Genomic DNA, 25,674 nt, shown 5'->3' with positions numbered 1-25,674 from the left:
ATACAAGCATGGGGCATCCAGAAAGTATAAAACAACGCATCTACATAAGAATATGAATCATTGCCAAAATGATTGACTGTCCTTGACTCTTCCTGCCACACTTGTCATCCCCTCATGCCACACCCTTTGATAACCACACACACAAACGCATATTAAAAACCTACGGAAGTGGAGACATCATCCCATCTGCTCCTGCCTCTCACCATCCCTGGCGATGGACCCTTGGTGCATACAAAAGGTGAGCATGTGCTGCATGTGGAAAAAGGGAAACCATAACCCAGGGTTGCACATGACCCAATGATCCCTCCCAGAACTGGATTTCAGTGGCAATTCTAGGATGCTGGAGGAAAGGGGTCTGCCGTCTATTCAGGATCCCTTTCTCTCCCCCCCTCCCAAGTCCTGCTTCGCAGCCTAGGCTCACCCCACATACAGGTAAGCACGGGCACCCCTCCTAACTATCCCCAGCGCTTCAAGATCCGTCCCCTTTAGCTCTCCCGCCGATTCCTCCCTCACTGACCTAAAAGGGCCGGCTCCAGAGGAGGCGGCGGTGTGGGGAGGAAGAGCCTGCCTCCGATTACCTGTCGGCTACTCATCCAGCCCCCCCCACCCCCCGCGCCCGGTGCCCGGTGCTCTGCCCTAGGCAGGATCAGCACCGCTCCCTGACGGGAGGAAAGGCAAGGCGAGTACAGGCGGAGGCTGCTCCTATTTCCTCCGAGGGAGAGCGGCAGCACCAGGCAGAGGAGGCGCCGGGTGGACAGTCCCTCCGCGCACCCCTGACAGCCGGGTGAGGTGTGGGGCTGGACGGTGCCCACCTCCGACTCCTCAGCCGCTTCCTCCAGATCCTTCCGCCCTACTCCTCCCCACCCCACAAAAAACATCCAACTTCATGGGGGTCCCCCCGCACCAAATATATGCCCCCCACATGGTGGCCTTTTGCTCCTTCCACCCCCTCTCGATCCTCCCCACAAGTTGCCCCCTCCCCGCCCCCCAATCCGCCAGGCGCGCCCTACCCGACACCGGCCGGCCACCCCACCCGAGAGCGGCGCCCCCCTCGCCCGCCCCATCCAGGTCTCACCTCCGCCGCCTCCCTCCCTTCCTCTGGCTTCTCGCCTGCCTCAGGCAAACAAACTGATAAGCACCCGCATCTCAATTTGAAAAAACTAAAATAAATAAAACTACTCCGCACGCTCGACCCCGCCTTTACCGCCTCCTCTCTCCAACTCACCAGCTCGCCCTCTTCCTCCTCCCCTCGCCCTTCTCCAAGCAGCCGCTGGACAGTGCCCGAGCCGTCGCCACATGCAGCCCACCCAATGGCCATGCGTCTTGTTAATGGTCCCAACCAATAGGCGCGCGGTTTCTTTACCGGCGTCTGGTAGCTACAGCGCCGCCATCGCTGTTCAGGGCAACAACAAAAAAAGTTGGTCGTAGACTTTTTTGAGTTTGTGTTGCAAAAGGAAGCGGTGCGACCGCCTTCTTCGCTAAAAGGCGTCTGCGCCGTTGAAGTCAGCAGGCCCGCCATCTCAAGAAAGGGCAGGGAATGAGAAGAAAATAGGAAGGAAAACGTACAGGGCGGTAGCCATTTTGGGTGAGGGCAGAGTCTGGTTGGCGCCGTTTAAGACGCCGCCATTTGAGGGGAAGACCAGAAATTCAGGCTTTAAAGAAGCCGTGTTTCCATTTTCCAGTTGGATGCGATGGAATAAAGAATAGTAGTTTCCTTGGTTCCTTCCTTTAGGGAGGTCGTTTCGTCATACACGCGGTTTTTGAGGGAGATTAATCTGTATTAAGTTAGAATTATAGAATTATAGAGCTGGAAGGGACCCCCAAGGGTCATCCAGTCCAACCCCCTGCAATGCAGGAATAAGTTCGTTGTAAGGCAGTGCAAAACAGCACACACACATAAAGACTAGTTTAATATGTTATTATTATTATTATTTATTAAATTTCTATACCACCCTTCATCTGAGGATCACATGGTGGTTTACAACATAAAAACACAAAAATAACATAGTAACAAACAAAATAATACTGCCTCCAACACACACAGTTTAAAGGGCTATATATTGTTTAATTAGCCAAAGGCCTAGGAGAAGAGGAATATCCGCCTAGAGGAAAGACATTTGTGTTCATATTTTTTTTAAAATGTTGAGGTATGAAGTGCTCACCATCTTGCCAGTTCATTCCCTCCACACTCCTAGGCATGTCTGCTCAGAAGCAGGCTTCTGCGTCAAAGGAGACCTCCAAGACAGGATGATCTTAGCCAAGGAATCAGACCGACCAGGATCTATGCATATTCCCCCTCATCTCTCTCTGAAAGTAGTAGTGATGAGTAAAGGTGCACTCCTTACCCCCATTTACCACATGGAATTCACCTAGACCTATTTCTGAGTAGACATGGTAGGGATTGCTAGCTTAGCTTGGGTTAGAAAACTCAGGGGGAGGAAACTGATTTTCTAGATCCATTTCAACCTGGGTTTCAGCCAGGTTTCGGCACAGACAGAAACTGCTTCCAACAGAAGCAGTTTCCAGGCCCCATTCAAAGTACTGGTTTTGACCTATAAAGCCTTAAATGGCTCCTGACCACAATACCTCAAGGACTGGCTCTCCCCATATGAACCACCCAGCAGCACCCTGCATTCATCCTCCAAGGCCCTTCTGTGTGTGCCTCCTCCAGAAGAAGGGAGTAATATGAGAATGAGCCCTTTCTACAGTGGCTCTGTGTTTGTGGAGTGCCCTCCCCAAGGTGGTTTGAATGGCACCTTCATTATATACACCTTTAGGTGCCAGGCGAAGGCAACCAGGCCTTGCACTGATTAATATCCTATACCCTTTTAAATGTGTTTGGGGGGGGGTTATTAGTTTGTGGTCTTCTTGTCGTTTTTGTAAAACATTTTGTGCTTCATCTTCCATTTTTATGTTTTGAACCACCCTGAGATTAAAGGATGAAGGGAGGTATACAAATTTCATGACTAAATAATGTAGCAGGAACCCCCCCCCCCATCATTCTGTTTGTACAGACTTCACACACACTCACACTCACACACTACATACGCTACACTTCTGTTATAAATTCATAGAAAATCAACCATACATCAGATTTGCACTGTTCCACTTTTATTTTACTCCATGAAGGAAGGACTACAAAATGGGGAAGGTTTGATACAGTCCACCATAATCCCTTGAGCATAGCAGCACATCCACAGGAGCCCTGCCCAGTTGCTATGCCAACCCTGATGGTCCTAGACAGAAGGCCATCAACTACACTACAGACTGCATACAGGAGTGGATTCAACACGGACTATAACAAAAGAACAGTGATTGGATTTCCCCTCAGGGGGCAGGAAACTGCAAGCTCCCCTTTGTCACCTGGAAAGTACTCATGGGGAGGGGGGGAAAGGAGGAACCAGCTAGGTGACAGGACACTCAGGTTACCACCACAACTCCTCCCTCAACCCCTCCTTTCTGTAATGTATGCATGATGTTTCTGGGGGTGGGCTTGACCTAGAGGAGGGGAATTTCAAAAGTTTTTATAAGGTCTTGCACACCATTTTTTCTGTGTCTTTCCTCTCTCCTGCGAGTGAGGGGAACACCCTGCTGCAACAGTACAATAAAGGCCAAGCCTACAGGCTGCTGATTTGCTCCAATTTACTCTGGTTGGTGTCTTTACTTTTTGTCCAAGGGAGCCCTCGGATTTTTCCGGTAACAATAAGAATAATGATATCCCTTAGCAAATCTCTGCCCTACACTTGCCATTTTCTTGGTCGAAGCCTTGCCCGAATGAAGGTACTGTACCATGCATTTTCCCCATGTGACCCCTTCCCAGACGTTGTTGGACTGCAATTTCCATCATCCCTTGCCATTGGCTATGATGGCTGACGCTGATGGGAGTTGGAGTCTATCAGCATCTGGCGCGCACCGCGTTGGCTATACCGCTTTACCGGTTCTAAATGATAGCTGCCTCCGCCCTCCTTCATCTCTAGGATTCGCCCGTCCTCTGCTCTCAGGATCAATCGGTTTTATTTCTACCCAGACCTTTTCTTTTAAATGTCACCCGCTTGGGGAAACTACGCCTCCCAGGATGCCGCGCAGAGCCAGCCCTCTTCCTCACCGCGCCTCGCGCTGCGTCGGCTGAGTGGGAAAGTGCGCGACAAGCGTGGCGCTCGTCCAGGCTGGCCCTCGCGCGCCTTGCGCCGCCCTCGACCCGCTTGCTGCCCCTGCTATGGCGGCAGGGGCTCCCTCGGCTGTTCCTGCCCGCAGCCCCCCTCGGTGGCTCGGAGGCCCTGCTGACGGCTCCGTGTACCTCCTCCTGCCCGTCCCTGCTGGAAGTGCCCTGGTGCTAACACCAGGTGAGCATGGGGGGGGGGGGGTACGGACGGAGGGTTTGCTCGGAAACCGGGGCTAAACCTGACCCAGGGATATGCCCTAGAATAGCAATTTTAGCCAGGTCTAAAGTCTGGATCTTGAAATGTCTGCCTATGTGTTAGAAAGTGGGAGATGGACTCGTGTTTGTTTGTGTGCGTGTAAGGGATAGATGAAACTGCAGCAGTAGGTTTCCTGAGTAACACTGCAAGCCTAACCCCATTTACCCGAAAGTAAGCACCACTGAATTCCATAGGCCTTAATTCTGGGTAGGCATGGTTAGGAGACTATGTACTGCAAACCCCATGAAAACCCTTAACACTGTTTTTCTCTTCATATGGATGCAGCCTACATATTTCTTAACCCAGGAGCTTCTTGGTTTTGTGGTAGATATCACACCATATTCCTGTGCATTTTTTCTTCCCAAGATGTTTTTCAGAGGGATTCCTCATCTTGCAGCACTTAACCCAGGGATGGGGAAACCTGTGTCCCGCCAGATGTTATTGGACTCCGATCAGCCCAGCCAACATGGCCAATGGTCAAGGATAGTGGATGTTGTGGTCCAGTAGCATCTGGTGGGCCAAAAGCTTCTCCATTCCTGCCTTATTCTGCCTCACACTACCTAAGAGTCAGAGAAGAGTCTGCACAAGCAGAACCATGGTGGAGAGTGGGTGCAAAATTGTGCCCGGGTTGACACCTGCCCCCCCCCCCAATCCTGCCACTGAATGTGTGTGGATTAGGTTCTGTTTCAAAACCAAGAGCTTAATTTGGTGATCAAGCCTCTTTTCTGTCTGCAGCAGATGGAGCAAATTCTGCCTGGATTCTGTCTCTCCCTGCAGAGAGCAAGAACAAAGTGGAAAACCTGCAGGAAGATGGTGCACAGCCACGTCCCATTTCCTCAAGTAGCTCCAGCGGGAGTGGAAATAAGGCGCTACAGAAAGGAGGCTCTGCGAAAGACCAGCCGACTTTTTGTAAAGGGGACTTGAAGGACCCTATGTGGGCCTTGTGTGGCAAGACAAAATCCTACAAATGCCCCGACTGCGGGAAAAATTACCGCAGGAGCACAGACCTCTTGAGGCACCAGAGGACCCACACGGGAGAAAGGCCTTATCTGTGCCTGGACTGTGGGAAGAGCTTCAGTCGGAGTTCAATCCTCCTGGAGCACCAGAGAATCCATACAGGTGAGAAGCCATACAAATGCAGCCACTGTGGGCAAGGATTTAGCCAGAGCTCCAACTGTAAGCAGCATGAGAGGACTCACGGGAAGGAGAAAAGGAGCGACCCAATACACTGGGGATCAACTTGGCAAAGGACAGAGGTTCAGAGGCGTGGGCCTAAAAGCCTGAAAAGAATTGATGAAGGTGCAAGAGCTGAGCTTGGACTTGGCTCTCAGTCTCCAGGGGGAAGTTCCTCATGGAGCTCAAAGATGGTGATGAAGTATCAGAAAAGCCATAGGATGGAGAAGCCCTACAGGTGCCCTGAGTGCGGGAAATGCTTTGCACGCAGCACGGATTTCATCCGGCACCACATTACGCACACAGGAGAAAAGCCCTACACGTGTGTGAAATGTGGCAAGAGTTTTACGCGCAGCTCGGTCCTCATTGAGCACCAGCGAATCCACACGGGAGAGAGGCCCTACAAGTGTCGGCTGTGCGGAAAGGGCTTCAGTCAGAACTCTAACCGTAACCAGCACGAGACAATCCATCAGGCTAAGAAATCGCCTGACACTTCCTGAGTGGCAATGGAACTTGTTACTGGGGTGTGGGACTCACTAGAATCCACTTGGCTGGGGAGAGGGCCTGAAGCGCAAGTCCAAGCGGGTGCAGATGTCCCAAGGCAAATTTGAAGCTACTGTTAGAATCCAAATGGAAAGTCCAAGGCTGCAAGTTTATGCCCACTTACTTGGGGGTAAGCCCCACTGAATTAAATGGGACTTATGAGTAGACATGGGTATGATTGCAGCACTCAAGTGGTATAGGGGCTTATTTTTATATGAGGTGATTTGCTGCAGAAATCATGAGGAAAACACATGTATCTATGAAAAACCTTATTATTGACACTGAGAGGAAATAAATTAATTTTGTTACAAATTATAATATTCTTGTTAATTGTTCTGTGCACCCCAAATGTAAATTCCACTATGTTCAGTGGAATGAGTGCCAGATTTAGGGTGGTACAGGTGGGTCCCACACAGGGTGCCAAGCCAAGGGGGAGAAAAAATGAGAATATCCATAATTGAGAAGAATCATTTGGGGGTTCCAAATTTTGGGGGTGGCCATATTACAAAGATTACCAAAATCCACCTCGGTGTAACTTACTTCTTCCATTCAGAAGTAAGCTACACCAGGTAAGTGGGCACAGGAGAGCTGCTTGTTAGAAAACCATTATAATTTAAATAAAAGAAAGAATACGGAAAAGGAAATAGTACCAGCAGGTGATCTTTTTCTTTCCCATATAGTGATCATTACTAATGACTGCTGGTACTTAACTCTGTTCTAAAAGATACTGAGAGTGTACAGCCTGATCATATTTCATACAATCTACAGAAAACTGCAAGAAAGTAGCTTGGGTTTCATCACTTCATGGTGGTTGTTTTTAGATTAGAGTAGTAGAAACATTTGCTTGATTAGTTTGGACAAAACTTGTCTTGCATTATACCATTTCCTGGCCAAACACACAATCACTGCAGCATTTTATTTTATTTTCCCATCAGTGAATGTTTTCTGTTATATTTGTACCCTCTTTCACTATATATATGTCTTGCTATTTTTTTTCTTTTTTTTTAACGAAAGCTAAATCTGCTTATCCCATGGTCCTGAAAATAAAAGTGCCTTTGAGGATGTGCATGCCACCCCAATCTCTGGGCAGTGTGAAATTACAGGGGTTCCAGGCGTTTCCTTTGGGAATGAGGCACAGTGGGGACTGTGGTGTCTTTATGACATATGGTTTATTTACACATATATACGACCTGAGCCTATGATGGAGGGGTGCACAGCATTAAAGCCCCAAGGAGGTCCTGCTTCTCCCACAGCCCACAGCCTTGGATTCCAGCATAAATCAGGCCTGGCTCTCGCTCTCTCTGCCCTTGCAGCCGGTAGTTTTTGCCTGCAGCTTCTAGCTCATATCTCTCCACTCTGGCCTTTTGTATTTCTAAGGAACAGACAGTTGAGGGAGGCAGGTCCACAATTTTTAGCAGGCCATCACCAGGCTGGCTTGGCTATTCCATGCTGGGTCCAGGCATTAGGAGGAGGTCCAAGCATTCAGACCACCCCCTCTCCTACCAAACTCCTAACACTACAAATATGAGGGTCACATCTGTTGCTCTCCCCACTTTTACCTCTTGCTGTGTCTACTTTTTGCCTCTGGCCCTGCCCATCATTGATATGTCGCCCCTACAAGGTTGCCCATGAAGTAATGCCATCAGTCCTCAGACTCATGGAAGTTCCCCACCCTGGTCTAGGTGGAGATAGGTTCAGATCCCCACCCTCATATGAAGCCGACTGGGTTACTCTGAGTCAGTCACTCAGCCTATTCCAACAACTCATAGGGCTGGTGAAGGATAAAATGGGCAGGGGGGTGGGGAGAATCTTCTATGGGTCCAGCCATTCCTGCATCCTCTCCTGCTAAGAGTTCCAGCTTCTATCACACCCGGTAGTTGCCGCCAACCCCTTTTCTGACGACAGGCTTTTGTGCCATTTTAACAGCAGCACAACAGGCAGAAATCCAGCAGATGCTATTTTACCTCTTACTTCAGCCTATTATTATTATTTGGGGGAATACACACAATTTCTGTTGTTGAAGAGGGCTGTGTGTCATACACCTTGCCCCCCAAGCCCCTTTGTGACTACCCTGCTGATCTCCCTCCGGGCAGTGGAGTGTCCCGCTGTCCTTGCCCTCAGGCAGCGAAATGTCTTGGTTCAACCTTTGCTCCCAGGCATGTTCCCATGCACTACTCCCGTGTTAACGGTGCACCTTCCGGATTCGAACGGACGAGAGGCGATCGTTACTCTGCACATTCTCGGAAGCAGCATTCTCTCCCCGCCTCCCCCGTCCCTATTCCACGGCGCGGTTTCTGCAAGAGCCCGCTTGCCACGAGGAAACACGTTCCTCCGGGGTGGCCTCTAGTAGAAGCTCCGGATCAGAGGCTCCGAGCTTCTCTCTCTTCCTCCTCGCCCCCGCCCCTATTTCAAAACCCGAATACTCGTCGCTTGCGGGGCTGGAGAAGGGTGGGAGGGAGGGAGGTAGGGAGGAGGACTCCTGGGTCCACCCCCTACTCGCGTCTGGCAGGAACAGGCGCCGCTGCTGCAGTTGCCACTCTCCCTGTCTTGCAGACCTCTCCACCAATGAGCGAGAACGAGGGAAGGCAACGTTGGCGAATCTGCGAGGCGCACCGCCCCTCCGCCACCCTCCTCTCGACGTCTAACATTCTCCCCGTCCCCCGGAGCCCCCCCTCCCCACTCAGCAGGGTCTCTTCTCGGGGAGGGAAGAGGCGCAAAAGCGCAGCCGGAGCCGATTCCGCCGCCCATCTCGAGGCGCTTGCCAAAGGGCGAGGAGCCTCCGGATCCCGTTGATCGGCTCTGCTAGCCACCTCTGCGCCCTCCTCCGCATCATCATCATCTTCATCATCACCCTCGGCAGCCCCACCATTCCTCCCCTGCTCCAGAGAGGCCCGGGTGAGTGGGGAGGGGAGCCAGCCTGGGTCGCAGGAAGCAGTCACTCCTTGGCTCAACTTCCTTCCCGGACTTGGTACTGGCCCCGGGTGGGGAATCCGTCTCCCCTTCCTTATCCAGCCCCTTATCCTGCTGCCAGCTACCCTAACTCTCCATAGGGACGTGGCGGAGAAAAAAGGGTGTCTACCACGTGGGTTGCCAGAAGCAGCTGTTGCTTGGAATAGAGAGAGGTGTGCATCACAACACAACCCCCCCCCCCTTGGATTTCTAAGACGTAATTAGGCTAAACTTACGGAGCTAGTGATATTAGCGAGCAGACAAACGCCAAGACTGAGAGACAAAAGAGGTAAGTTTTAAGAGCTCGAGACTCCTGGGGGTTGCGGGGAAGGGTGGGTCTTATTTGAGGCCATGGCCTGCACAGGGATCCCTCTGCAGTTGTGATACCTACACATTAGTGCTGTGTGCTTCTGAGCATGTGAAGGGTGCATAAATAAGCCAGTCGTTCTCTATGAAGACAGCACTTTGCATCAGGGATTAGTGACAGGATTTCCAGACAGACTTGAGTCATGCCATGGCCCTATCCATCTTCCCATACTATATTCAAACCAAGTGGACTCATCCATGTTCATTGGGGGCTGGGGGCAATAGGAAAATAGATCTAAATATCTCCTGAATCTAAGCTAGGTGGCTGGCCTCACAGGATAGTTGTGAGTCAAAAAAGCTGCACTGACTTGTAGGGGGTTCGATGGTCTACAAATAAGAGTTGTTTAAAGAGGACTTAATTTTCTAATAATAACTATGCTTAGGGTGGAGAGCCTTGGTCACTTACCTTTGTTTCTCCCTCAAAAGCCACTCACTTCCGCACTTAAATTAATGATGGATGAGGACAAGGAGGACATGAAAGAAGAGAAGTCAGAGGGGATTCCTATATCTGGCACACCAACCGAGGTCAAAGATGGGGGTGTGGTAAGTAACAGAGGCGCTTTGACACTGAATGTTTCCCCAGATGCCTCTGGGTTTAAAAGAAAGACTCCTTTGTGGAAAACAGACCAAACCATCATGTCCGTTTCTGCTCAGACTGATATGACTAAAGCAATCTCATGCTGGGTGAACAGCACCATGGGACAATCTGGTGCCTTAAATATGTAAGGACCTAATTTGGTCACCTAATGGATTCGTTTGTTTGTGTATGTATTTGTTTTCCCATTCTGTACCTTCAGAAATTGGATGCAGACAGGCCATTGATGAAGAATGCGGGAACATCTCGGGGATCCTCAGAGATACGGCGGAAAGGGCTGCTGACTAGAGTAAAGAAGGAAAGGGAAAGAGCACAGGAGAGCAAGGTGTGGCTATACAAGATCTCCAGGGACAGACCTATGAGATTTTTTTGTTCGGAAGGAGGGTGGTGAGGTGGAAGGAAGGAAAAATCAGGACTAGAGGTATGTGTGTCTGTCCTGGGTGTAATTTGCTTCCTACTAAATAATTCTGGGACAGAATTTGAGGGAATAGGTTGGAAAAACCAGGATTCTGAGATCCAATGGGATGGACCAGAACTTCTTGGTTTGCAGGGAGTGTTTATTGATTGCCTTTCTATCCCATCCTTCTTCAAGGAGCTCAGGGTGATGAACATGTTCCCTTTGCCCCCTCACAACAACCTTGTAAGGTCTGTTAGGCCAAGGGGTAGTGACAGCCTAAGAGCACCCAGCAGGTTTCATGGCCATGTGAGAATTGGAGCCCAGGCTTCCCTGATCCTAGTGTAGCATTCTGACCGCTATGCTATGCTGGCTACTTGTGTTCTGCCCTGTCCAGATTACACAGGGTTGGTTGGTGTATTATTGTGCCTGACTTAATAGAAAAACAATATAGTGTAGGGTTATAGTGTTGGATTAAGGGGTGGGAAGAGCAGGATCAGATATTCAAGCTTGATGCTGATCCGTGACCTTGGACCAGTCATATTTCATTCTCTCACACACATTCTCTCTCAAGCTAGCCTGTCTCACAGGGTTATTGTGAGGATAATGTGGGTGAGGGCTAGAACAGCTTATACTGCCTTGAGTTCCTTGGAAAAAATATGGAATAGAAATCTAATGAATAAAAATAACGTAAAATCTGCTCCCAGCTACTTTACCTCTTCTTTCAGCCTCTGCCACCTTCTCCAAGGAAATGGACACGGCTTGCCACTTCATGCAAAACAGAAAAGGTGGCAACAGAGAAGGAGGAAGAGCCTCCAATTGTGGTGAAGATGCTTGAGATCCCAATGGGTGACAACATGGTGAGTAATGAAAGCAAACCAATGACTAGATCTCAGGGCTACATCTATGCAATGGTACCTCTGGTTACGAACTTAATTCATTCTGGAAGTCCGTTCTTAACCTTAAACTGTTCTTAACCTGAAGCACCACTTTAGCTAATGGGGCCTCCTACTGCCGATGTGCCGCCAGCACACGATTTCTGTTCTCATCCTGAGATAAAGTTCTTAACCCAAGGTACTACTTCCAGGTTAGCGGAGTCTGTAACCCGAAGTGTTTGTAACTCGAGGTGTTTATAACCCAAGGTACCACTGTATAGCAGAAAAGGATACACTGTATAAAGTGCTCCTGTTTACATCCGCACCCGTTTCTAACGTATAATATTCTTCATTAGCATTGCCAGCCTTCCAACCAGCCTTTTTAAAAAGCAGCTTGATTTGGATTTTTATGGAGAAAATATGTCATTCGTCTTCTTACTTAAAGATTGCTGCCGCCACCGTCCTTCAGTTGATATTAGAACTGAATACAGATTTACAGATTGATAAAGCACTCCAGGCATTGTAGGTCTGTAGGGAATAGTGTTTTTCTAACAACTGTCAGCACCATTAACAAACTACAGCTCCCAGGATTCTTTGGGGGAAGGCATGGCAATTTAAAGTGGCATGGTACCACTTTATATGTATGGTGTGAATGTGGCATAAATAACATGCAGAAAACAGTCTTAAAAGGAGGTTGCATAACTTACTTACAAACTGCAGTTGTCCCAAGGAGGATGATAAACATGACGGATAGGTGACAAATTTCAGTTCAGCGCCATCTTTGCTACTATACAAGATAATGGGGTTGGCAGAGAGAAGAGAAGAGAATCCATCAATCAGGAGTTGCCATAGCACGCTGGATAAGATTTTCTTATGTACTCTGGAACATAACACACCAGCATGTACACTGAAGTGATTGGCCTGGTTATATTTTGTCCACAACTTGGAAAAGGGAATTTTAGAGGCGTGAATGTGAATCATCTCTACTCCTGGTAGGTGGAAACCATTTGGGTATCCAAGACTTGGAACATGACAGAAATGGATGTTAAACAGTTTTGCCAGATACAAGCACTCTTTGCTCCAACTTTTCATCACAGTGATTTTTATCTATATCTATATCCCATGGAAAGTGTTGTCTGCTAATTTCTGAAGAATGAGCCACCGCTAAATGAATAAGAGAATCCATTAGAGATAAAAACAAGATCTTGCCTGCAAGAGTATTGTTCTTCAACTTCAATCTGAATTATTTTGCTCTTTTCTCTTATTAAGAAACTAAGAATTGGAGAGCTGGAAAGGAACAAAGAGCAGTTGTGGCACACTATGGAATGGGCTACGTACTCACATTGTTGCTTTTTGCTAGTACAGTGGATAGTGTGAGAAAACTGTCACACAGGAAGCTCAGTGGCCTACCTGTAAGCAAAAAAACCCACACATTCTGCATGCTGAGTGCTACATATATGGTTATCATTTTTAGTATTCTTCTATAAGTTGCTTTCCTTTGGCAAAAGTCAGCACCGGTGGTGATTTCGATACTTTAAAAATGGCTGTTTGAGTTGGCTGCAGAGAACCCATCCTGTGAGGAGAAATTGACAAAGTGGTGTCTCCCCTGGCAACCATTTCTTACCTCCTTAGCCTTAGGCATGCACAACATTTGACTTGTTAGCTGTCTGTGATGACCCTTGGTGACCTCCTGGGACAGTAAAACACAGTAGGGCTGTCCAGGATCATATAGGTCACACTATACTGTTGATGAGATGTACTTGGTTTAGTGCAGGGGTCACCAGTGCAGCAGCTGCCAGTGTACCCACAGTACCTCCTATGGTGCCCACAAAAGGTCTCAGTAAATATCCCCTCAAAATCCACAGTGTATGAGACTGTTTGATCTTCCTGCTCAGTACCTCTTTGCATTTGTTCATCCTCTTCTGCACAACCCCATAACAGCCATTTTGTGATGGGCACCAATGGTACTTCTGCAGGATTCCAAATGTGCTCACTGCCTCCAAAAGGCTGGTAACCTCTGGTTCACGTGGGCTTAAGGCCATCTAGGCCTGTCTCAGCATTTGAGAACTATTTGACTCTAGAGGGATAAGATACGTGTAAAAATGCTCACTTTTTGCTGTTTTTGCCTTTTCTAGCCAGAGTGTTCATTCTCCCAGAATAGGTTAATGATGGAAGATGGCAGTGAGAAAGAACTGATAATTAGAAGAAGAGTGAAGAAGGAAAAAGATGAAGAAGAGAATCTGGAATTTGAAGTGGAGGTGAGGAGGGCTTCCGCAGGTGGGAAACCAGTGAGTGGAGATGAAGATGAGAAGGTGAGATGTTTTATTTGGGTGAGGGGAAAGAAGGACCAACTTTCGGGGGGGGAAAGGATTGCTTAACTCAGCCTTTGAAAAACTGGCCCCTCAAATGTTTTAGACTACAGCTCCCATCAGCCCTAGCCAGCACAGCTGGTTTGGAATTGTAGTCAAAAACATGTGGAGGGCACTATGTTTGCAACGGCTAGTGAAATCATTGTCTTGGCCAAACTTGCTCCATCTTGGTTCTACTGCCTTGCAGGAATTGCCATCTGAGGAAGAGATGAAGGCTGAGGTGGAGGAGCAGAAGGCTCAAGAAATCGAGATGCAAAAAGTCACCATCCCGATAGATGGGATTTTGGTGAGTACTGGGGGTAGCATAGCTGAGGGAATGTCAGGAGAGCTTGGAGGAGAGACTTGTGGTAGATGGAGGTGGGGGGGGGGAGGTGGTTCTGTTGTACTGTTTCCATGATCTTTGGGAATGTTGGGTTTCTCCTGTCAGAGGCCTGATCTGCACTATACATTTAAAGCAGTATTGTACCACTTTAAACAGTCATGGTTTCCCTCAAAGAATCCTGGGAACTGGAATTTGCTATGAGTGCTGAGAGTTCCTAGGAGACCCCTGTTCCCTCACAAAGCTATAAATCTCAGAGCTATTCCCTCTTCCCAAGGAAATATAGGAATTGTAGCTGTATGATGGGAATATGGGTCTCCTAACAACTCTGGACACCCTTAACAATTTTCAGGATTCTTTGACAGAAGCCATGCCTATTTAAAGTGGTACGATACTGCTTTAAATATATGGCACTGATGGGGCCAGACTGCCAAGGCTGCATCCTGATGTTAGCCTTTTTTTGGTGAGTCTTGGCAGCTGTATGGCAGGGGGGACGATGATGAAAGAAGTGGTATTTGGCAATTCTTCTGGCATTGTACAGGACAACATCTTACGAATGTTAGGACCTTGTAAGTCACTGAAACTCAAGAGTGCAATGAAGGAATAGTAAAGAAAAAAAATGTCTACATGCTGAATCCAAGATTCACAAAAAAGGCTTGGCGTCAAGATGAAGCCTTAACAATATGGCCAGAGAACCAGCAAGGGAAAATTTGGCCACATGCCTCTTTTCTTATCACGCTGCTGTAGCATTGGGGCCACCACTAGTAGGGGCCCTCTTTGTTGTTGTTGTTTAGTCGTGTCCGACTCTTCATGACCCCATGGACCAGAGCACGCCAGGCATTCCTGTCTTCCACTGCCTCCCGCAGTTTGGTCACACTCATGCTGGTCGCTTTGAGAACACTATCCAACCATCTCGTCTTCTGTCATTCCCTTCTCCTTGTGCCCTCCATCTTTCCCAAGGGACCCTCTTTAGCCTTGTCTAATCTCCTGCCATCCCCACTTCACTTGCACACAATATACACTCCCTTTACAAGTAGGTCAGGTTATATCATCGGCAGCCTGTTAAGCCAAAAGAGAGGCTTGCCAAGCATATATTAACTTTGACCTCTGGTTTTGACCAACTCTTAATACACTTTAGTTCCTGCTCTTATCAAAAGATGATTTCTAAAACTATGATACAGTACAAAGATGGACTCCTTCTTTAAAAAAAGAATGACTTGTTTATGTGGCAGTTTCCAGGCTAGCACGCCTCATATCTGTTCCCAGAGTGCCTTTTTTTACAGCAGGCTAAGCTGTCCTAATCATTTCCTCCATTCCTGTAGGTGCCCTCCTCCTCCTCACACCCCAATACCTGTAGCGTTTGTGGCAAGAGTTTTAGCCGTCGCTCAAACTTGGCCAAGCATCAGATCATCCACACGGGTGAGAAGCCTTACCGCTGCAATGACTGTGGCCGCAGCTTCAACCAGAGCTCAGCCCTCACCAAGCACCAGCGGACACACACTGGGGAGCGCCCTTACGTCTGCGGAGACTGTGGCAAGGCCTTCACGGCCAGCTCAAACCTCCTCCAGCACCGCCGTTTTCACACAGGAGAGCGGCCCTATCGGTGTGAGCTGTGTGGCAAGGCCTTCTCCCAGAGCTCCAACTACAACCTGCACCGCCGCAGCCACACAGGAGTCACGCCTTATCAGTGCAACGTGTGTGGCAAACGCTTTACCGGGAGTTCCTGCCTTACTCGCCACCAGAGGACCCACACAGGGGAGAAGCCATACCAGTGCCAGGAATGTGGCAAACGCTTTTCTGGGAGCTCCACTCTGGCCAACCACCGGCGCACCCACACAGGTGAGAAGCCTTACGGCTGTGCTGAGTGTGGCAAGAGGTTCACCCACCACTCCAACCTAGTGGACCACTGGCGGGTGCACACAGGAGAGAAACCATATGTTTGCAACGAGTGCGGGAAGAGCTTTCGGCTTAGCTCCCACATCATTCGCCACCGCCGCACTCATGCCAATGCCCGCGGTGCTAGCCTGGCATATGACATCCTTGGCAGCTTCGATACAGCTGGCAATGATGCCAGCATTAGTGCCCATCACGTCAGCCTCCTCTATGAAAACGCTAGCAGCACTGACGGTGGCAGCCCTCATGGGTCCGGTCACAATGCCCTGTGTGCCAATAGCAGCATCTCCAATGGCAACAATGATACCGATGGGGAAGAGGGCAGCCGGCTTCTCATCTGCAGCCAGTGTGGTAAAGGTTTCTGCCTGGAGTCCGGCCTTCAAGAAGACTCCGTGCTGGGTGAGGGACCCTATACTTGTACTGAGTGTGGCACCAGCTGTTGGACGTAGCCGGACAGTGGTGTAGCTGAACAGCAAATCTTCCGTAGCCCTCCAGGATCTCTGGCTGGATCAGAAAGCAAAGCCCGAGTACAGGAGAGAGATTTATCTGTGACTAAATCAATAATGGACCAGAATGGAGAGGTGTATTTTGATCTCCATTTTTTAATGGGTTTGGGGAAATGCTTGTATTGAACTAAGATTGGATCTGCTTCCATAGAATACTATGTTCACCTCCAAAGATCTGTTCCTGCTCTTGCTGTGAAGGAAAGGAGTAAATAATATTGCAGAGTATGTGCATGTGCACGCGTGTTTGTTTGTGGTGGCAATCTTGATTTCTAGGACAGAATGGGTTTCTAGTGCAGGGGTGGGTAACCTTTGGCCCTCCAGATGTCACTGGACAACAGCTCCCATCATCCCTGACCACCGGCTGTGTTGATTGGAGCTGGTGGGAACTGGAGTCTTAACAACTGGAGGGTCAAAAGTTACCCATTCCTGCTATAGTGCCACAGGATGGCATTAGGAAGATACTAAGAACATACAAGGCTTGCTGGAACGGGCCTGTGACTTATCAAGTCCAGCATCCTGTTCACACTTGCCTATGGGAAGCCCACAAGCAGGATGTGAGCTCATTAGACTTACCCTCCATATTCTGTATTCCCTCTAGCTTTCTCACCCAGTACTTTTGTTCTCTCCTCGCCTCTGCCTTGGAAAAAAGAAAATAGAAAATCACTTGTTTCTTCTCTTTTAAAATGCTACTATTCAAAAGAATCAATTCCAGGATGCACCAAGAGCTTGAATAGATTCTCTTATCCCTATGTAATAAAGTTAAGGAAAATAATATCAGGTCAGCAGTCAAGGCTCTGATTGAAGAAAGGAAATCATTAACACTGGTGCAAGTAGCAGTACAGTAGACACAAAAGCTTTGGATTTGTATCACTAGCTCCCCCTTCTGGCAGGAAAAGAGACACTTGAAGGAATGAGGATGTATCCATTGTGGGAATGGATGCATAGAAGATGGTCTTCTGTTTTTTGTTTTCCTAAGGCAGAGGGTATGTATGTGGAAAAACGTATATGTCATATATATATATTTAAGATCATTAGACTTCATAGACTCTTACTAGTATTTGTAGAACATCTAAACCAAAATTTGGTCCCTAAATAGACCTGGTCACTCCTGATTACTAGGAAAGGTTATGAGGACACTTTTTACACACCTGTGTCTTGAAACATAGAAGCCTACAGAGCAAGGCAAGCCACATACTTCAAGCAGCCTCAGACTGACAAAGCAAGTGTTCACAGTGAACTTCATTTGTGCATATGAAATTTCTGCTTGGCCATTAATAGTGCATGGACAATCTTCAGGCTAATATTCAGCTTTGTAGGAGAGAGCAGTATCCCAGGAAAACACACACACTACTACCTTAATCAATCTCTTAACAGTGAGAAATATATTACCATCTTCCATGGTCTAGGGACTTAGGGTCTGGGCTGTATATGTTCTGTGCTAAAAGAAAAACTTTTCACCCCAAAAAACACACACTAACCTGAAATAAATCATGTTAAATGGAAGTGTAATCTTTTATCAATCTTAGAAGCAAGCCCCATTCAGTTCAATGGTGTTTTCTCCCAAGTGAGTGTAGGGCTAGAGCCTAAGCAACGTAGGAAATTGTCTCATAGCTTGCTCAGTATTGATGATATTGGTAGCGGTTTTCCATAGTTTCAGATTGAGGTCTGCCAGCCCTACCTGAAGATGTTGGATTGAATCTGGGATCTTCTGCATGCCAAGCATGTGCTCAACCACTGAACTATAGCCTTTTCCAAATCGCATAGAGCTTTGTAAAATTATTTTTCTGCTTCCCCCAAACCCACAAGCTACATGTAAGCATCTATTAGTACTGAAGTGCTAGCCTATGACCAGTGAAAGTTCTGATCAAGCCCAAATCTAGTTTCTGATCCCACCAGGCACTGATCCCATGTCTTCCAAATTTCTCTTTGCTGCCATGAGGGCTAGAAATGGATTGGTTTTCATGCTTTAAAGGAAATGTCAGCACCCTAGGAGTCTTTCAGTTCTGTAATATGAAGAGTGGAAAAACATACTTCTTTTATTTCCCCCTAAGATGGCAGACAAAGGCATTGTGATGGAGTGACTTAGGAACACAACTTATTGATTGATTGATTGATTGATTGATTGTGTGGGGGGTTGGTTACATTTCTAACCTGTAGTCTTCAGTAAATAATGTTCTTGGGATGGCTTGGGGAAAAAGATTTCAGCCAGATCTGAAAAACCAGTAATTGATGACGCATAAAAAATAATCAAGAGGGGAAGAATGGGTAAGAAATTTCACCATGGCTTAAAATACTTGGATTGTTGTTTGTTTGGGTTTTTTTTTAAAAAAATAAACCTGGGACAAGAAAAAGGTATTTATTTGCCTGGTGCTGAACTGATAAACAACATAGGTGCTAGGTGAGCTTTCCAGATGAAGGGGTTTCAATGCCTGTGCCACCACCAAACAGGCACTCTCCCTGGCCATGATATATTTTATGTTGGACCTGGGGTAAACCCAGTAGAGAAGCTCAGAGGACAGCCTCAGTCTATTTGTGGACTGATCCAGGTGAAGATAGTCTAACAGGTATCCGTCTACTGAGCCATGTAGGGCTTTAAAGGTAAGTACCAATGCTTTTGACTAGACTCAGAAATAGACCATGAATCAGTGGTATTTTTTTCAACACAAATATAAACCCTGCAACACAAGGGGTACCCTGGCAACTGTGTTTTGAACAGCCTTTTCCAACTCTTCAAGTGCAATGCCACGTACAAATAAGCTCTCTCATCCTAATTGTGCCTTTACTCGCTTCTAGCTTTATTACGACAATGCCAACAAAGGTGCCCAGCCTATTTCTGTGAATTTAACCCTTTAGAATGGAAAATCTAGGCAATTCTTGGGAGGAGGCCTTTCTGCTTTCGGTGGCTGCTGGGAAACATTGTGTGTTAAAGCATGCAGTGCAATGAATTAAAAACACCACCACAAAACTGCAGTTTAGTTTGAACAAAAACACAAAAGCATCACAGAATCTATGTTCAGGGTCCAACCTCTACCAAGTTCAAATTGTTACTGATCATAAAAGGTCACTGGGTGATTTTTGGTGTGTCACTGTCTCATGGCATAACCTACCTCACAGGGTTTTTGTGATGTTAAATGGAGGGAAAGAGCTGCTTAGAGGAAGGAAAGGATAAAAATCTAAATAAAAAAATTAAAATGTAAAGGCTTGGGGCTAAAATCCCATATTCAATTATCAGAGGCTTATTTCTGTGTCCACAAATATTGGATTGCACTGATAATTATTGCAGGGTTATAAACTGTATGTTAAGGATACTAACGTTTAAAAACTGACCCTTCATCCTTTGGCTTCAATAACAGCCTGATGGACCAAATTTAAGAAGTCAACATTTTTTTCCACCACCTTAGAAGGAGGCTGAAAAAGAGAAATGCCAGGAGAAACTTCCCCATTTTGGAATATTTTCCTACGCTTGGAATGGAGATACAGAAAATTTAGAAGCAAATTTAGCAGAATCAGGATTAGGTATTTCATTGCTTAAATCAAAAATATGAAAGAAAAATCGCTGAATTCTCACATAAAAACAAAATACATAATGTATTTAGTATAATATATTTTATTAGCTGATCAATGTATTGTACATACATTGTAAAGATAGAAATTTGGGCAATCTTAGGGGTTAATACCAGCGAGCTTTTTATATGCTAGACGAGACATGGAAGTAGCAGTAAGGGGGAAGGTGGTGCTAAGTGTACCTTCCTGTGCAGCATCCCCCCTCCCTGTTTGCCCCAAGCCGACAACAAAGCTTAGCTATGGGATCACAAAGTGCAAGAGCTGTCAACATGCATAGCCTGGTGAGTGATGGGAAGTCCAGAGCTGGGGTTATTCTATTTATTATTTGTAACATTTTTACTTTTCAAGTCTGTGAGTTTTGGGGCATCAGCAAAGCTGGGATATTGGGAGGTTGGGATTATTGGATATGAGATTTTGTCTGCTAGAAATAAAACGTTAGAAGTTTGCAAGCTGGAATAGCTGCAGGTTGGGTAGTTTCCTAGATGATGGTGGTGACTGCCGCTTCTCCTGGGAGAAATGTGGCCTCACAAAGGGATATTGCTTTGCTGTATGTAGTGAAGGAAGAAGGCTGCTGGTATAACTTGCCTTTGCCATAGCCAGACCCAGGTAAGCTGTCCATCTTAGTTGCTGGAAGTGTAGGATATGAAAAAGGATGAAAGCCCTTTCTGAGGCTGTAGGCTAGTAGCATGAGCTAAATGGGAAATACTGGACTAGTAGTAGAGTTGTTTTCTTGTGTTGTGGCAGAAGACCGGGGAGGGTCATGAGAATCTTTCACGTTAGACATGTCTCCCAGCCACAAGGTCTTTATTTGCTGTTTTAGAGTCTGCTAGGACCTGTCCCTTTCAGCCAAGGAAAAGCACACCATGTTACAGTTTAGGAATGTAGTTACAGATACACCGAGAAGAGAATTAATAAACTCCTTTTCTCCAGGTAAGGGTTCTTTTCTTCTGTTAAGTACATCCTCCAGGTATCTGATGCCTGTATTCTTTAGCCTAAGCAGGACTGCCTTCTGATTGGGCGGTATGGCCTATAGTAATTGAGGGGGGGAATAGTAGCCAACATAACACTTTTGCAGGGTTTTGTTGGGAAGATGAAGTTTTCAGCTGGTCTTCATTTATTATTTTTTTTGCAAACGAAGGAGGATAAAGTAATTTCTAGCTTTCACAATCCTGGAAGCAAGCTTGAAAATGTTACAGTAATTACGAGCTAATGACGTGGAACCTAAAAATACCCTGAGAACTGCTTTTAGTTTATCCATGAGGGAATAGTTGTTAAGAATAAGTCATCTTGAGTCCCAATAAACTCTTACTCTTAATTTTTCTTTTCTTTGAACAGGGCATTTCTATCTGCAAACCTCTTATAACTCCTGAGATGGATTGAGGGAAGGAACATAACAAAACAGGCTCTGAGGCACAGCCTTCTAGCTTCAAGGAACTACAGAACAGCCCCAAGATCACTTGGTAAAATGGAGAAAGTGAGGTCTGGTGGGAGGGGTAGCACACAGTGATTAAAACATCAGAAGTAGGTAACTGATATGGTAAGATCACTGTCAATACAGTAGGCTCAGGTCTTGACTGTCTCCCTTTAAAAAATATATTATTAATTTGTTGGTTCTCAGAGGATGTAGCACTCCACACTGGTGTGGTAGGAGAGGATGGAAGTGTGGCAAGAAGATTCAAGGACAATCAAAGAAATATTTAAATATTTCAGTTTAGTATAGTATAGTATAGTATAGTAATTAGTATCAAAATATTTTGAGGGGGATGTACAACCAGAAACATTATCCATGCCTCTCTTCAAGAGCATGGCTATTCTTCTGAACTTCTCCATGGCATACAACAGGGATTTTCAACTCTGGCAAATATGAAAGTTCAGAAAAGGGAAAGGCTTCTTTGTGTTGATGAGATGAGAGTTCATTTATCTCAGACTAGACCTAAGTGAAATGAAATTACCTGGCAAAAGTGAGCTCACGCTTCTCACTGAGTTTGTATACAAATTTAAGGTACATATGTAAGTAAGAGGCTCATTTATAATTGTATTTTGAGAATGATTCATGTTCTTATGTAGCTGCATTTTAAAAAACGTTTTGGATGCCCCATGATCATATTATAAAGTCGTCGTGTTCTATGCTATAAATCAAGTACTGACAGGAGTTGTTTCCTTTTGTTTTCCAATGTATTTCTAAGCAATAAAAAAAAAATTTGGCATGAGCAAATTTTTGTTTTAAAAGTGTGGCCCTGAGAAAAAAAGTTAAAGCACTGTATTAATTATTATTAATAATCACCATCTCAACAGTTAAGACACTGCACAGTAACTATTATTAAAAGGAGCACCCCCAAGTTCAAGATGCTAGTTTTAACACTAGAGTCAGGAACAGGAAACTAGAAACCTGTACTGCTTCCAGCACTCTTGAGGGTCTTCTGTACTTTTATCTCCCAAACCACATCCTAAGCACAGCTGCCAGCAGTGAAGGAGTATCAAGGATGAGTGGCTAGGAAGATGGAATAATCTGGGCAAGAGGTGGTAGCAGGATAAAAAGACGTGGGAATGATGAGTTAGTCCAGGCATAGGCAAACTCTGGCCCTCCAGATGTTTGGGACTACAGTTCCCATCATCCCTGACCACTGGTCCTGTTAGCTAGGGATGATGGGAATTGTAGTCCCAAACATCTGGAGGGCCGGAGTTTGCCTGTGGCTGAGTTAGTCCATAAATACAACTCAAGCATATTGTGCTGAGAATGAGACCCTGTGGAAGGGCCATATTTATTCAGAAGTGGGCCAGTTCAGGAGTCTTGTCTTACTGGCCTGCAGCAACTTTCATAATAGCTGTCATGGAGAGGCTTATCTAGCTCATCATACACTTTCTAGGTTGGAAACCACAATGAGGTGAGAAAATAAATTCACTGTGGTTGAGAAAGGCTCTTTACATATGCACTGGCCTAAGCTGCAGTAGTGCCCACATTCAGGACCCAAGGCCAATGCAGAAAGAACAGAGAGGAAGGAAGAAGATGAGGACTTGGTAAAAAATATATCTAAAGACTAACTGGCAGCAAATGATGCAGAATAGATGGAACTATGGTGGTTAAAAGACTTGTGGAAGCAGAATGTGAGGATTGATGGTCGTTGGGGATTGATGGTAGATGAATCAATGTGAATTTCTTCTTTCTACTAGGAAACAGAAAGATGGATACAGCTGAAAAACCTGCAAGCAAAAGGGAAGATGTAGTATCAGGAATAAAATCTCAGAGAAGTTTAGCAACCCCAGTAGCAAAGCATCGGCGAGTAGGCAGGGTAATCTGCGGTGTTTGTGGAAAGAGCTTTGTCAAGACCTGTGAACTGTTTGCCCACCAGCGGACCCACACAGGGGAGAAGCCATACGAGTGCTCAGACTGTGGCCGTTGCTTCTCTGTCCAGTCCGCATTAGCCAGTCACCAGAGTATCCACACAGGAGAGAAGCCTTACAGATGTCAGGAGTGTGGCAAGAACTTCCGGCTGAAGAGCAACTTGACCCGCCACCAACGAGTTCATGATGGCATAAGACCATTCCGATGTGAATACTGCGGGACCACCTACAGCACCAAAGCTCACCTGGTCTGGCACCTGAACACCCATACAGGTGAGAAGCCATACAAATGCACTGAGTGCTGGAAGCGTTTTGGAGAGATCTCCCTGCTTGTACAGCATCTTCTTTCACACCAGGTTGATGGCAGTGGTGGAAAAAATGGAACTGCCTCTGCAGGACGTTTAGGTAGTGGGAACCTTCACCGCTGCGACGATTGCGGCAAGAACTTCTGCCGGAGCACCACGTTAGCTGAACACCGTCGCATTCACACTGGTGAGCGTCCTTTTGCCTGTGAGGAGTGTGGCGAGCGGTTCATGCGACGGGCTCTCTACAACGAACATGTCCGCACTCACTCTGAAGAGGGCCCGCCCAACCTGTGTGTAGCCTGTGGTAAATCTTTCACCAAGCGCTATTCCCTTCTCCAGCATCAGAGGACACACACAGGAGAAAAGCCCTACCAGTGCTCCGATTGTCCAAAAAGCTTCATTGCCAGCTCTGCCTTGACACAGCACCGGCGGATACACACTGGAGAGACACCCTACCCGTGTCCAGATTGTGGGCGCAGTTTTAGCCAGAAATCGGTGCTCACAACTCATCGGAGACTTCACACAGGCGAGAGGCCATACAAATGCCAGGAGTGTGGGAAAGGCTTTAGTCAGAGTTCAGCGCTGACTCAGCATCTCCGGACTCACACTGGTGAGTCCCCGTACAGCTGCCAAGAGTGTAGGAAAAGTTTTAGTGGTATGTCAGCTCTCAAGCGACACCACCTCACCCATACAGGGGAACGCCCCTTTCGCTGCGATGAATGTGGCAAAGGGTTCAAGCAGAGCTCCACGCTGGTCCAGCACCAGAGGATTCACACTCACGAGAAGCCTTATGCCTGTCTCCAGTGCAACAAAAACTACAGCCAACGGGCTGCTCTTGCCAAGCACCTGAGGACTCACACCAAGGAAGTCTTACTTTCTGGCACATGCAGTGAGCCAATGGACAGCAGGGTTTACAAAGAGCCTTTTGTCCAACCCCAAGAAGATGAGAACAATACAGAGAATGACATGGAGGAAGAAGCTGATGAGGTAGTGGTGCTCCCTCCAGGGACATGGGATGCGGAGGTAAAAGAAGAGTCAGAGCTTCAGTGGGAGAATGACATACCGTTTGCAGAAACGGGGTCACTCTCATGGGTGAAAAAGGAAGAGTCAGATGAGGCCCAGGTAGAAAGGAGAGAACTATCAACAGTTTCTCTGCACATCAAAGAGGAACCAGATGACTGAAAGAATTGTGGGCACGATGTCAGGCTTTGTGGTTTTTTCAAACAAATGTGCCAGGGCTGTCCCAGAAACTCCCACATGTGACAAGGGGTTCTGTCTTGGAGGGAGAAAGATAAATCTAAACTTGGAGCACTGTAAGGATAGACCTCTGAAAAGAGTGCTATTGGAACTGAAACTTGCCTTGAACCATGTTTATCAACCCTCAAATCCTGCAGTCCAATACCAGAATTGTATAGCTTGGTTGTGAATACTCAGTGGTGAGGAAAATGAATTCAGTATATCCTGAACAGCATTCTTCATTACCTGGGTTCATGCAGTGTCCCCTTGGCAGGGAGCAGATTCAGAAGAGGTTCCAGAGCAGAGCCTTAACTCAAAGAAATTATTGGCTGATCATATTCTGTGGGTCAGCTTGGGGAGTTTGTGGTCTTGAAAACCCACTTTAAAAAAGTGTTTGGGTGCTCCAAAGTTGCACATGCAATTTGGAAGGTATAAAACTAGAATTGCAGGCAGCACTTGTAGTGGCCATGTAACCAATTAATATGAGGGGTAGATGGCATGGAGGGGAATGAGTATTCCCAGGAGGTGATTGTGCTAAAATGTCTCTCTGCATTCACAATGTATTAAAGGCATGATGACAACAGTGGTGCTGCAGTCAATATTTTCCAGTAGCAATGTTAATACACTATGCCTCAATCTTTGCCCCAGGGCAGGATTAGGAACCTGCAGTGTCTCTAATGTTGTTGGACTACTCTCCCAGATCATTGGCTGGGCTGCCTGGGGCTGATGAGAGTTGATCCAACAACATCTGGAAGGCCACAGGTTCTCTATCCCTACCGTTGGGCCAGGTTATGAAAACCCCCTCCATGCATTGTGCTAGTTCATAG

General features: G+C 46.7%; 4 protein-coding genes across 20 annotated transcripts in view; 3 read left to right on the top strand and 1 right to left on the bottom strand.

The window, feature by feature from the left end:
• Positions 1-25,674, bottom strand: part of PRR14 (proline rich 14) — a 45,301-nt gene that overhangs the window by 11,595 nt on the left and 8,032 nt on the right. For 2 of the 11 annotated variants that reach the window (XM_083409681.1, XM_083409685.1), the window contains one exon: positions 16,974-17,037. The exons of 2 other annotated variants lie outside the window; for them this stretch is intronic. The gene's annotated coding sequence lies outside the window, so the exon portion shown is untranslated. Of the gene's footprint in view, positions 1-164; positions 222-1,075; positions 1,350-10,240; positions 10,324-16,973; positions 17,038-25,674 lie in introns of those variants that run through there. 7 more of the 11 variants (XM_083409676.1, XM_083409682.1, XM_083409677.1 and 4 more) reach the window with 7 other exon arrangements.
• Positions 2,002-6,449, top strand: ZNF768 (zinc finger protein 768). 2 transcript variants are annotated; one of them, XM_083409754.1, is made up of 3 exons: positions 2,002-2,975; positions 3,708-4,343; positions 5,157-6,449. In XM_083409754.1, exons 2-3 carry the CDS (start codon positions 4,217-4,219, stop codon positions 6,089-6,091), a joined length of 1,062 nt encoding a protein of 353 aa, XP_083265880.1. In that variant the 5' UTR covers positions 2,002-2,975; positions 3,708-4,216; the 3' UTR covers positions 6,092-6,449. The 2 variants fall into 2 exon arrangements, with proteins under 2 accessions (XP_083265880.1, XP_083265879.1); XM_083409753.1 differs by having other exon boundaries at positions 2,003-2,975; positions 5,154-6,449.
• On the top strand, positions 7,315-16,625 carry ZNF771 (zinc finger protein 771). Of its 2 annotated transcripts, XM_083409698.1 has the most exons (8): positions 7,315-9,029; positions 9,185-9,372; positions 9,876-9,992; positions 10,247-10,369; positions 11,167-11,298; positions 13,449-13,571; positions 13,870-13,968; positions 15,324-16,625. In XM_083409698.1, exons 3-8 carry the CDS (start codon positions 9,900-9,902, stop codon positions 16,341-16,343), a joined length of 1,590 nt encoding a protein of 529 aa, XP_083265824.1. In that variant the 5' UTR covers positions 7,315-9,029; positions 9,185-9,372; positions 9,876-9,899; the 3' UTR covers positions 16,344-16,625. The 2 variants fall into 2 exon arrangements, with proteins under 2 accessions (XP_083265824.1, XP_083265825.1); XM_083409699.1 differs by lacking the exon at positions 9,185-9,372.
• LOC310662699 (uncharacterized protein) lies at positions 19,904-25,430 on the top strand. Of its 5 annotated transcripts, none has more exons than XM_083409697.1 (4): positions 19,904-20,245; positions 20,785-20,894; positions 21,300-21,374; positions 23,136-25,430. In XM_083409697.1, exon 4 carries the CDS (start codon positions 23,147-23,149, stop codon positions 24,791-24,793), a length of 1,647 nt encoding a protein of 548 aa, XP_083265823.1. In that variant the 5' UTR covers positions 19,904-20,245; positions 20,785-20,894; positions 21,300-21,374; positions 23,136-23,146; the 3' UTR covers positions 24,794-25,430. The 5 variants fall into 5 exon arrangements, with proteins under 5 accessions (XP_083265823.1, XP_083265821.1, XP_083265822.1 ...); XM_083409695.1 differs by having other exon boundaries at positions 21,300-21,485; XM_083409696.1 differs by having other exon boundaries at positions 21,300-21,489.

This window comes from Podarcis tiliguerta (assembly GCF_965153285.1).
Source record: "Podarcis tiliguerta genome assembly, chromosome: 13".
In the NCBI taxonomy this organism is placed as follows: Eukaryota; Metazoa; Chordata; class Lepidosauria; order Squamata; family Lacertidae; genus Podarcis; species Podarcis tiliguerta.
This window is presented reverse-complemented; position numbering and strand designations above follow the sequence as displayed.